General features: G+C 38.9%; 1 protein-coding gene across 1 annotated transcript in view; it reads left to right on the top strand.

Moving 5' to 3' along the window:
• Positions 1–13,643, top strand: part of scospondin (subcommissural organ spondin) — a 133,396-nt gene that overhangs the window by 114,559 nt on the left and 5,194 nt on the right. Inside the window, exons 104-107 of the mRNA XM_038692256.1 lie at positions 1,667–1,875; positions 2,884–2,979; positions 9,449–9,509; positions 10,252–10,382. Coding sequence (XP_038548184.1) covers positions 1,667–1,875; positions 2,884–2,979; positions 9,449–9,509; positions 10,252–10,382 — 497 coding nt within the window. The remainder of the gene's footprint in view (positions 1–1,666; positions 1,876–2,883; positions 2,980–9,448; positions 9,510–10,251; positions 10,383–13,643) is intronic.

Below are 13,643 nucleotides of genomic sequence, written 5' to 3'. Positions count from 1 at the left end.
AATAGATGATGCAAGTTATATAAAAATAATAGAGAAAAATAATACAACTATTTGCAGAGAAAGAACAATGTTGCACATATTTACATGTGCATTATTTGTGTTGTGCAGACGTAAATTATGCCCAAAACACCTGAATAATTAAAAGCCTAAATACAACCCCTTTGCACCATGCACCTTCTTTGCACCCACATTTTGTACACTTTAACTAGCAGAAGTGGACACACCCTAATGTACATGCACCATGCACTTTAGACCATGCTCTATAGATAGTTAGTCCTAGTATGATGAGAACAAATGCAAGATCAGAGTCTTTAATTTCATTAAAAGATAACCCTGTTGTGGCTGCTTACATACTTATTTGTATTTTCAAACAATAGCCTATGTTTTCACTTTCAGGGTACAAGAGGAAGGACGTTTAGGATGAGGACTTAGTGAGGTGTTTGGTAATTGTAACAATATTGACTGAGCTGGCTTGGGTTGCTGGAGCGTAAACTTCCCCAAATTCAATATTTGTTAATACAGTAGGGAAATACTACAGAGTGGATGTGTTAGTTGTGAACAGAACTTTTACATAACCTGTAACCCCACACATAATGTAGTTAGTTGATGATATGCTCCTCGGTTTTGAAAGTAATTCAGTCACTGTAAAATCAGGTACTAAGCTAGTTAGCTAGACAAGCTAACAATTGCAGCTTATGTTAGAGTAGATCAGCAGATAAATACACTGTTTAATCCATTCTTGCTTGCTCTTTTGCTTTCAAAAGGCTAAAAAAAATCACACTACTGTCTAGATTTGACCTCATGGGGGAAAGAAACAGCTGCACATGCTTCTGTGGGGTGATAACATCGCAGCTCCATGTGGATGTACTCTAGTGTGTTGCCTACATGCCTACATCACCTCAGCACAGGGTGTGGAAAATGCATATTGTCACCACTAGTTGACAGTGCAAGTTAGTGATGTGCGGATCGATACTAAAGTATCGATGTTTCTGATCCCAACATTTCCTGCTGATATAAAAGGATCGACATCCAAACTCAGTCAGTGTTTATCTGTTAAATTCTGTGTGTGAGGAGGCATTTAGCGAATGGTCATTTGGTGTTACGTGTTATTAACTATCCATCCATCCATCGTCAACCGCTTATCCTGCGTACAGGGTCGCGGGGGGCTGGAGCCAATCCCAGCTGACATCGGGCGAAAGGTGGGGTACACCCTGGACAGGTCGCCAACCCATCGCATGGCCACACATAGACAAACAACCAGTCACACTCACACCTAAGGACAATTTAGGGTCACCAATTAACCTAGGCCACATGTCTTTGGACGGTGGGGGGAAGCCGGAGCACCTGGAGAGAACCCACGCAGACACGGGGAGAACATGCAAACCCACAACCTTCTTGCTCCCTCGCTAACCACTGCTCCACCGTGCCGCCCGTTTTGTATGATGGTGAAAAACATTGAACTGTCCAGCTAATTAATACTGTACCTTCAAAATGCACTCGTTTTCTGTCAACACTGCCTTTTCATTTCATGTACTTCTATTCTCCCACCAATTCAACATTAAATTGTCTTGACTTACTCAATTTCCCCTCTCCATCCTACCATCTTCCTGTCTCATCTTCCCTTCTCTTTCTATTTTCTTCTCCCCCCCACCACTCTCCTTCGCAGCGTGTCCTGTCGGGGAGCAGTGGAGGAGGAGCATGTCAGAGGAGGTCCTGCTGTGTGAGAGGAGCTGCCAAGACATTTACTCCTCTCCCTTCAACTGCAGCAACTCCGCTGAGGGCTGTGTGTGTCAAGAGGGGTTTTACAGAAATATGGGAGGGATGTGTGTCATCCCCGCCCTCTGCCCTTGCCATGACCAGGGCATCCTGCGGGAGGTACTCTAACTCACACACATACACTGAAAGTAAACAGGCATCTGCTGCTCAGCTAACTCGGCAGCTTGCACCCATTTTCCCTGCCTCATTGTGGCATGTGTCTGAACCTTACCATTAGCGTGGTGTTTATGTTCCCTCCCATTTACTCCCATTGTGGTATTTACTCATAAAGAAGGGCCTATTAGAAGATGAGTGACATGTACTGCGGGCCACATTACACCAAATACCTCTACAGCCATCAGCCTCATCAATTATGTAGAAAGTGCTGTAGAAAGCCAGCACTTGGACTTCAACTGGGTAAGCCTGCCAGGAATTATTTATGGTGGAGATATTATAGGATTATAAGAATGAATCATACACTGACAAGAGGTCAACCCCCCATTGTTTCTTCTTCAGGTCTTTCTCTCTCTTTCAATCTCTCTTTCTTTCTTTCTTTCTTTCTTTCTTTCTTTCTTTCTTTCTTTCTTTCTTTTCCTCTCTCGTAGCTCTGCTTTATCTCACTAGTCCTTCCTCTGCTTCCTTTACAGGATTTGTGTTCAGTCTCTCACTTTCTCCATCCCTTTTCTCATTCAGTCTTCACCATTCTTTATTTCCCTCCATCTACTCCTCATCAGCCATTCTTCCTGTCTCTTTCTTTCCACCTGTCTTCTCTGTTTCTCTTTCTGTGTCTTTCAGCTAGTGATGAATTGTGTCCATAAAGACTATCTATGGTGTTTTAATCAACTACCTCATGACTATTATGCCAAATGGCTCAGTGTGAGCCTCAACGGCACTCCCTAGTGAGTGGCTTTGTATGGGTAAAAACTGAGTACTATTAATGATTCCCAAAGCTAAAACACACACACAGTACACACAGTGTACTCTGTATTACGTGTCATAATTACAGCATCATAACGAGCCTCTATAATCGAAATTATGCACAAGGGTGCAGCCAGAGCTTTAGTGGATTAACTGATGGAATAGATCCTAAGCTATGACCAATTGTGTGTTTTTGTGTGCGTGAGCCAGGCAGGATCAGAGTGGGAGGAGGGCTGCCTTTCATGTCGCTGTGTTAACGGAAGAAAATGGTGCCAGTTAAGATGTCCACCGCTCCACTGTGATGAGGTGAGAAGCACACACTGACATTCAGGGCTAAACTGACATCAGAACAACAGAATTTGATATGTTAATTGACAGGCACCTGGCTTTAGTCTATTAATCGTAGGTTTCTAAACACTTCTTTGCAAGATCATATATTCAGAGGCACTAGTGGTGGTTAAATTGAAAAAATATGTAATTTTACATTGCAGTATTAATGTACTGTTTATTGTTGATGATAATTTTTGGGAAATCACTTGAGAAACTGTTTATACATTAAATAACTTAATGGGAATGTCTGTTTTTCTCTAATTCTAAATAAAAAATCAAGGAACTTTATTGAATTAAGGTTGAAATCCTGTAAATATTGCCTTAACACACAGTAGAAACTGTATAACACAATCTTAACCAGTTGACAAATCTCTGTTGTTTCATAGTATACCATACTGTATATCACCATTTTGCCCAGCCTTAAGTTAGTTATTTAGTTATGCTTTATTCATTCAGTTAGCCAAGAGATCAAGCTCTCTTTAGCAAGAGAGACCCAAGAACAAGTTACATGTACTGTACATATTCAGTATACAATACGACAACCTGAAAATTCACCAAGTCACCAAAAAAGTCATTACTTATAGTGCATTATATAAAACAATCACACATATTGTTAAAAATAGTAACAAGTAGAACTGTGAATTCCCTTAGAGGATAGTGTCTCTAACTTCAGTTTGTTTTGCCATACATAACAGTAGCAAGGTGCAAAGCACTGGAAACCTGTCTTTTCTAGGTCAGAGTTGTTGTGAGGAACTTTTAAAAATAACCCATTCTGAGATCTTGTGTCACATATTTTAATGTTAAATTCGTTCGCACAGTTGATGCTTTGTAGATGTCAGTGACCATCAACCTTAACTGGCTTATCTTCTTGGCTATGTGCTGAGTTTTGTCATGTTGTCTGTTATTTAGTGGAGGAGCATATGAACTATAATAACTGTTTCTGTGTCCCCATCTTTGCAAGGTAGATCTCTCTCACAGCCAATCTGTGCTGTGCAGCTCTTGCACAGAGATTTTTATAACACCCTTAATACTAAGCATTGTCTACTTCAGACTGCTCATTACTCTGTATGAGGATTGTCGGCAAGGTTGGGTTAACAGCTGTGTATGTACAATAATAATGATTTTTATAAAGTACAAAGTTTCAGTACTATATTTCAGATTTCACCATGATGTAGGTTCTGATAAAGCTGCATTTGTAGTCCCAGTTATTTGGTCTTCGGCAGGTGTGTGCATAATGCATCCAAACAAACATTCCACCACCACTGCTACCGCAGGCTAGTACAGGTCACACAGCATCTCTGTTGGCCGTAAACGTCTCAGTAACTAATTACACTGTCATATATGAGGGATTACGGGTACCAGTGCATGTCATTAATGATGATGGGCCCTTCAGGCATTTGCCTGATGAAGGTGTAGTACTGAAACGTTATGTAAATATATATTTTTTGCAAGTTAGATAGTGTGCGGGTGTTTTTCTCTGCTACCTCTATAACACGAGACAGGTGCGTACCTGTCTCGTGTTATAGAGGTGCGAAGTTATTATATATAGTATATATAGTAGCTGTTCTGAGGCCTTCCTGGTAGAATTCAGGCAGTATAGACACTCATCACTATATTGAATACGTACGTTAGAAGAAGAAGTTGTAATAATATACTGCAGGGGACTGCAAATACGTTTTGCACCGGAGCAATATTTTCAACCATTAGATGGTGTATGAGAATAGCCATAATATTGACTTACATTGACTCACGTTATTCGGTTAGCTCTTGGTAATGCCCAAGACTCACATACCAAGGGATGAGGGTTCGATCTCACCTTGAGACAATTCTTTTTTTCTCTCTTCAACAAATGGATTCTGCAGTGACAATTTCTAAGATCACAGCATGTGCTGAACTGTTTTTGTTTCAGTGTTTGAGTCACATCCATCAACCTAAGGACGCTTTTTCATTTCCCCAGTATCTTCAGGCAGAGGACATTTAGGGGAATCATGTTTTCTGACGGCTCTTTCAGAGGTGTGTCAAGCAGGCTACAGACTCTTTTAATGTCGTTCAGAATTTTTCAAAGTAAAAGTTCAGTCCAGCTCCAAATATTGAATTATAGTAAACAGACTTCTCATGCTTTTATTTTGTAGGCAAATCCACTAAATAATAATAATAATAATCTTTATTTGTAAAGCACTTTTCAACAAGTTACAAAGTGCTTTAACAAGTGTAAAGACAATAATACCCAAAAGACAATAATACAAAAACAATACAATATTCAATAAAACATTGAAAAGACTAAAATACACGTTTTAGATAAATATAAAATAAGTAAAATAGGATAAAATAAAAGGGATAAAATAAAGTCAAATAAGATCGGGAAAGGCTCTCCTATAGAAGTATGTTTTAAGAAGGGACAAAAAGAGTTCACTGACTCAGCCGACCTGATTTCCTCAGGCAGGCTGTTCCAGAGCCTCGGGGCCCTGACAGCAAACGCTCTGTCCCCTTTAGTTTTCAGTCGAGACTCTGGAACAGACAGCAGACCTCTTCCCGAGGATCTCAAGGTACGTGCTGGTGTGTATGGGACTAAAAGGTCAGAAATATAACAAGGCGAAAGGCGATGAAGAGCTTTAAAAGTGATCAATAGAATTTTAAAGTCAATTCTAAAACATACTGGGAACCAGTGTAGTGAAGCTAAAATAGGAGTAATGTGGTCATATTTCTTTGTTCTGGTTAAAAGCCTGGCAGCTGAGTTCTGGACAGTCTGGAGTCGATCAGTAGATTTTTGGGTTAAGCAAGTGAAAAGGTTGTTGCAATAATCCAGGCATGATGAGATCTTGGTGTCCTTAAAAGTTAACACAGATCAAATTTTTGCTATATTTCTAAGTTGATAAAAACATGATTGAACAAGCTTTGTGGTGTGCTGCTCGAAATTTAAATTACTATCAAACCAAACACCAAGGTTCTTTGCAACAGGCTTAATGTGATTTACTAGGGAACCAGCAGATGGCAGTATTTGTTTTGCCATCTGCTGGGACCTGATGACCAGGATTTCTGTTTTGTCTGAGTTCAGCTGGAGGAAATTATTTGACATCCATTTTTTAACTTCACAAAGGCAGTCGGTAAGTGAACTCAGCATTCCAGGGTCTGTGGATCTGACGGGCAAGTATATTTGTGTGTCATCAGCATAAATATGAAAAGAAATACCATGTTTATGGATAATATGTCCAAGGGGAAGCAGATACAAGGAAAACAAAATGGGTCCTAAGACCGACCCCTGAGGTACACCATATTTAACTGGACAGAATGAGGAGACATACTTGTTTACAGACACGCAAAACTTCCTATTTGACCGGTAGGATGAAAACCATTCTAGGGCAGTACCAGAGATCCCCACTAAAGAGGAAGTGATTATGTGAGTAAATATTGCAGTCATGACTGAGATCTATTTCGCTACTGCTATCAAAGTATTTATTTGTTTAGATTTTTTGCCGCTATCAAAGCACCATAATCTGGCAACGGGCCAGATTATTGCTGGCAGGCAGTTTTGGCAAGGGTCCATAATCACAGACTGATGAATGATTCCCTTGTCAATGTTTGTATAAACTTTATCTAATGTATGGTTTATAATGGACTGTGGTGCAGAAATAGTGACAGTGTTACATTTTCCATGTTATGTCAGTGGCCAAGTCACAATAACATATAGTTTTACTGTTTAAGTAAATATAATTTCTTAACAAATATACCTAACGAAACCTCATTTTTTGACTGGCCACTCTCTGCTGTCTCAGAAGAGACATCGTTTGTGCTGTTGTCAGCCACCATAGCTGTCCTGCGCTCTTTGAAAGGTTAGGAGGCAGGGACAATTAGGGAGACTGGACAGATGGTTCCAATACACAACCTAGATGCCACTAAATCTTACATACTGAACCTTTAAAAGGTTAGTTCATTATAATTCTATCATCACTTTTTGTAATTTGGGTTCCCTAACCCATTAAAAAAAGACTACTCACTAACAAACTTCATAAAAAATTTTACTTCATAAAAACAAAAAATGTCTGAGAGAAGTTGAGAAAAGTCACAGTAGAAAAGTCAACTGCCTCCTCGTTGACATATTTTTAACACACCATTGTGTAAGAGACAGGGTAAAATTCTGCTGACATCCAGGACTATAAAAAGAGAGGTTGTTTGCACTGTGAGCTCCACAAAGTAGATAGTCTACCGAGTGTGAGGACTGGGACACTGATGTAAATAGTCTTTATTTCAGTTTTTTACTGGTATGTCCTGATATTTTTTATACTGTTTTGGTTTTTAGCCATACTAGCAGCAAGGCTCCTAGGATGACAGCGTTGGACAGCCCACCTCTTTGGTCTATAAATAGCTCTACAACTAGTGGATTAATGAGGATGAACATGAGGATTAATTCTAGTGATCTCCTAGCTTTTCCTCTAGCACCACCATGATTAGTAGTTTTTAATCAAATGTCTCTATTGGATGGATTACTATATTCATGTTCCCCCCAACAGTAATTGTAACTTTTCATCTAGCACCATCCAGAGGTGGGGACTCTAGTTTCAGACTCGAGTCCGACTTAAGTTGCACACATAGTGACTTCAGAGTCGACTTCAGACTCGTCCTTGAAAGACTTAAGACTCTGGGTGCGGGACTCGGGAACAATGTTTATTTTTAGGAAACGTCTGATGAGCGTGCTGTTTTTCCCATGCAGCCACGCGTGAGAGGAAAAGAAACACCGGCATCTGCAATGCCATTCATCATAAACTTTGGATTTACAACTTCATACAACAAGAGCCAAACAAAGAAGCGCTGAACGTAAAATAGATTAGTAACCCGAGGTTAGTAAACATGTTTAGCTCAGCATTGGCCATCTAACGTTAGCTTGCTTCTTGCTTTAGCTACGACCTACGGGAGGTTAACTCGTTCGTTATGTTCGTTTACTTGCCAAACTTGTGGTGGTCAATTAACGTAGTCATGTACGTCCTGCTGGCTGCCAATAGGTTACAGGTTGATTGTTGATCATGTAACGTTACAGTTTTATGTACAGTAGTTATAATGTTACACTGGGTTTGAGAGTCTGCGGGACATGTTGACTTACAGTAGTTAATAAGCTGTCATTAATGGCATTGCACATTACATGGTTGTGCTCTGTAAGTGAAAAACAGGTTACAGTTACAGAATCTCTTATAACTATGCAGTGTTTTTCGCAGCCTGGGTTGAGCACAGCAGGTGATACAACATTCATTATACCCAGGAGAGACTTGACTTGGACTCTAGCTCAAATACTGTTGAGCATCTCTAGCACCATCATCAGGTCAAATTTTTGATATGTCTTTGACTTTTGACCAAACACCAGCAAAACTCCTGACATTCCCATCAGCCTCAGCTGTGCGTTGTGTTTAGTGCTAATTAGCTAATGTTAGCATGCTAAACTAAAATTGCACAAACAGATAACCGTTCGCTGCAAAATAGCGAGAGAATAACATGACACGCCTGACCACGACACAGACCCTTGTCGCTCTCTTTGCTGTCTCTGTCCTCATTGCTAAAAGACACCATTGCTCTGTTTCACTGTCTCTGCTCCAGGGTTCTTCCCTCTGAAGAGACTGTGAGCTGCACTTTATCAGAGGTGCTAAAGTTAACATTTATGTGGATGTGTAGGCTTGTGAAATTTATGTCTGATCACAAGTGTTTCAGTTTTCTACCTCTGATGAAGAGCAGTGGACTTGTGTCATCCAGTACAGTCCCAGATGGGCTTTGTGTCAGACGATCTAAAGGTTATCCCCTTTAGACACAATAATACAGGGTAATGCACATCAGAGGGGCAGGTAGATTTTGTTAAAATATTATGACTTCATTCTCATTAGATTGCGATTTTATTCTTATCTCCTAATGTTATTCAGAAAACACAGATTGAGTTATGATATGTGGGAGAGATTCTGAATGTGCAGAAAGTTTTGAACATGAGCAGAAACCCTGCTGAAACACAGGAGCTATTAAAGTACAGAAGTTTCTATCTGAAAGCAATACAGAATGCCTCACAGAGCTGTAGAGTCTTAGTCTTGCTAGATTATGCTATTGTAGATCTACTGTATTCGATGTTCTAGCTATTTTAAATATTCCGGTTTAATATTGAGCTTCATCTGGATGGACTTTAGTTTGTTTTGTTTTTTGACCTGTGTCAATTCTCAGGTGTGCTCTTTTGGAGAACAGACTACTTTGTCTCTTGTTTTGGTTGTTGTCCTTCTTGAAAAATATATGTACAATGTGTGTTCATTGTCACAGGTTGAATGAAATGCATGACAAAAAGCTGTTGTGCAAACATGTAAAACTGTCTAATAAGTAGTTGAGTGTGACAGGGTGCTGGAGATTATTTTAGATTTTTTTGTTTATCACTTGTTTTATTACACACATTTCACAAAGACAACTTATGTTATCTCTCTCTCAGGGAGAGGCCAAGGTGGAGGAACCAGGGAGCTGCTGTCCAGTCTGTAGAAAACAGTTCCCAGGTCAGTACAACATACAGTATGCAGAGAAACACAAAATACACCAATCAACTTAGAGAGTGTGTTCAGGAATCAAATGTATAATACAGATATATTTGTGGTTTACATAGTAGACATTAAATTCCCTGAATAAATGAATTAACCTGAGAGCATTTCTTTGCACCAATTTTTGTATCAGAAAGAGTGAAACCGATAAATGACTTTTATTGACAAGCATCAAAACAAAGTCAATAAAGCCCAAAGGCTAACGATGATTTTTCCTCTATGGTAATGTAAAAAAATGGAACAATTAAAATACTACTTCTTATAAAACACACAAATCTCAAACACACATACAAAATCACTCTTGTTCCCTTTCTGCCATGCCATGACTTTCAAACCACTTCAATGGATTTGAAAATTCTGTAGTTCATTTTATAGGAGACTAAAAATCAAGTGCCACAGTGCACAATTAGTGAGATTATATTACTTAACCTACATTGGGGCTTTAGTCTCTCCCAGTGGACGAGATGTCACATGCTGTGAGCGAGCAATGTCACTGTGCTCTCTGGAAGAAACTCTCTGGCTTTGTCTCTAATTTTGTCTTTGTCCTCTCTTTTCATTCAAATTCAAAAAAGACTTCTTGATGTTTTGTTTCTACTTTCTTATTTTCTCCTTTTCATTGTCCTCTCCTTTCCTATTTACTCTATCCTACCTAATTTTGCCCTTTTTCTTCCATCCTCTTCATCTTCTCTGTTTCTGTCAGGCGAGCCCGTGCCAGAGTGTCGTCGCTATGTGCAGATCAGGAACATCACCAAGGGAGACTGTCGGCTTGACAACGTGGAGATCAGCTTCTGCAGGGGACGCTGTCTGTCCAGGAGTGATGTCATCCTGGAGGTACAGAGAAAAGACATCTACACACACACACCCTATATTACTCTCTGAACATAAGGCAATATCGACAAGTATTGACTTCAACATGAATGACAACATAATAAAGATCAATACAGGCAGCACGAGACCGGAACTGGAACATAAAAAGCTGTTGGCTGTAATAGTTTGCAAATTGCCCATCAAGGCTGCAATCAATTGTGTTTAATCATATAGTCCAATTTCATCTCCTGCAGTAAGGAGTTTCTGCATTATTCATTAAATTAGGAATGTCTGCCAGACTTAAATAATAAATAAAGCGACAAACAGCAGCAAAACAATTTTGTCTCTTCAAAGCCACCGTTAATAATATTGTTCAAAATAATGTATTTTCTTATTTATCTTTGCTCAGCCAATCTATTTTCCTCCTGAAGCATGACCTAGCATCACAATGTTGTGTTTTTGCAAGACAAAGTGAAACATGTGGCCATGTGCAGCTTGTCAAACTTGCTGTAATCTCACTTCTTCATAAACACAGGCCATAAAGACAATTAAGGGTACAGCTAACAGTCCCTTACAGTCTCTGACATCAACAGTAGTTACAGTTATATACACAGTTCATATAGATGCAAGAACACAAGTAAACAAAAATACATAATTTAGTAGTTGAGTCACCAGTGATCTAAATATAGATGTTCTGTATAGGAATCTTCTGCAGGGCGCACATGTTGAGCCTTTTACTGATTTTATCTGCATCTTCTTGTCCTTTTTTTGTTTTTTTATTCTTGCAAGTTCATCACCTCATCACCATGGAAACTTCCATACATCTCCACTGCAAAAATAGAGTCAGTCAGATTAGTAAAAATAAACATCAGCTCAGCCTAATGTTTCATTACCGTCCTGGTGGCAACTAGGGATGGTAACTGGTGACTTGGCAACACAGAGAAGTTCCCTTTCCGTTGATCAGCAGGAATGGAAGAAGCAGGAATACACTTACAAGAATCGCATACTCTTTCCCATCAACGATATTGGGGAACACTAAAGTATTAAATGCATGAAAGCGCGCACACACACACACACACTAGTGTTGTCACGGGACTGGAATTTCTAACTTCGAGACAATACCTTGAAAAATATCAATATTCAATACCATTTTTGATACCACGGGGGGGAAATGTACACAACATTGATAATTAATAATAAATAATTACTGAATTATCTTATCAATTTATCTTAGTAAGTAAAGTTACTAGTACTGTGTGTTAAGCAGACCAGCTTCAGTTAATTTACTTCTGACCTTGGTCAAAGTATTTTCCTGTCAACTGAAACTGTGCTGTCTTGAGATTCCTTAGGTCTGAGCGCTCTGAGGGGAATTAGCTTAGGCTTAGTTTTGAGAATTATAAGTGTCTGTTAGGCAAACAACAGGACAACTATCTTATCAACAACAGTTTACTGGGCCATCTTGTTTCATACTTTAGTGATGTTGAAAGGGGAGATGTCTCCACCCTCTCCAGGTTCCTTATAAAAGGACGGAGTGTCGGTCCTGCAGGTGCTCTTTCGTTAGCACCGCTCTGTACCGTCACTTTCATTTGGGCTTGCTTGTTATCTTTGCCAGTAGCCAATCACAGCACAGTAGGACAGGACTCTGGCTGTGAGTGACAGGAGGCGGGGCTGTGTGGGCACTGCAGCGGTGTGTGTATAAGCTCTCTGTCGGGAACAAGAGAAACTCATCTTCAGGATTGATACTGAGGAAAATGAATATTAAAACAGTTCAGAATCGATATATAAAAAAAAAATTTTGTGTCTTTGACAACACTAACACACATATTTGTGAAGCACTAATAACCGCTATTTAGAAGTTGAAGGTTCTTTTTATTTTTTGATCCTGGACACTCTCCATCTCTCACCTACTTCTCCTCATATTATCTATGATTCTCTGCTACCATCCTACTTACTTACTTACTTTTTCACAATCTCATACTTTTTCACAATCTCTCTACTCCTTGGGTCTTTGCCTGCACTAATTGGACACATGAGCACAACTTCCAAGAAGTTGCAATCTATCGTACAAAACACCAAGGCTAATGTTTTTGGATTCCAAGAGCTACGAAAAAAGGATCAGTTATTACCCAATTCCCAAATTTGTGCATGGACTGTGTACATGTAAAGCTTTCCAGCTGTCTTTTCAACTAATTTAATACATCATGTAAACTTTAAAAAAAATCTAAATTTTGGCTCCCTATAAATAAAATGCATATTATTATGATTATAATGTAAAATCATCAAAAGGACTTAGTCTGTAATGTTTCTGTATTATATTTACCTACCCTAAGTGTAATGTGAAAGGTGTCACTCACAGTGATGTGACCACCAATAATTATCAATTGACTCTGCAGTTCCCCTCAGTTCAGTCAAGAGTTTTAGCATCTTTATATGGGGGTAAATCAATGTCAGTCTCATTGTAAATGCACTTTTTTTGTGACTGAGTCACAAAAAAAATTGTATGTAAACAAAACATGATCCAACTCCATGATCCAAAAATAGAAATCAGTGACTTTTACTTGAAAACCAGAATTTGATCAATGCAAAATGATGCGTTGGCGTGAGAGGGTCATTCTATTTGTAGATTGTTTGGCATTTGTTTTCAGAATTGACGCTACTGTTTCGTTGTTTTACAAATTTCAATTTCTACAGAAGCACTCTTCCAAGATTGAAAATACAGGTTTGACTGTTTGTTTGCAATCCACTGTTTTAAGACATGCGTTGCAAATTCTGTACAATGCTCTGCATTCAAGTGTCAAATCTGTATTTGCAGATCAATTTGTATTTGTTTATAAGTCATTTTGACACTGGTTTACCAGGGAGAGTGCGACTTTGATTCACAAATGTAGTCAGACAATTAGGGGTATTGCCTCTTTGTGATGTCACGCCCTTCAATAAGCCCTTCAAGAAATGCTTTTAAGCATTTGGAAATGACAAATTATAAACTAATCCAAATTAATATATTACAAGATAGAAAATAAGAAGTACCTGCCAGTTTAGAGTTAAACTGACGTGTTTCATTGTCAAATTTACATTTCAGGGTTGACAGATCTTAAAAAAAAAAGCACTCAATTGAATCAATAGCTAGATGTTTAAACAACTAGGCATGGTTGGAACTCACAGGAGAAAACATTGATTTGGAAGAACTATGATTGCAGTGTTCAATGTTATGTTTTTTTTTTTGTTGCCCTTATAACAAGTTGTTTTTATTTATTAGCTGTTTAAAATAACAAGACAAGGTCCCAA

This window comes from Micropterus salmoides, unplaced genomic scaffold (assembly GCF_014851395.1).
Source record: "Micropterus salmoides isolate LMB-PRFRI ecotype aquatic unplaced genomic scaffold, ASM1485139v1 Ms_hic_scaffold_1, whole genome shotgun sequence".
Taxonomy (NCBI): Eukaryota; Metazoa; Chordata; class Actinopteri; order Centrarchiformes; family Centrarchidae; genus Micropterus; species Micropterus salmoides.
The sequence above is the reverse complement of the archived record's forward strand: the minus strand, read 5'-3'. Positions and strand labels throughout refer to the sequence as shown.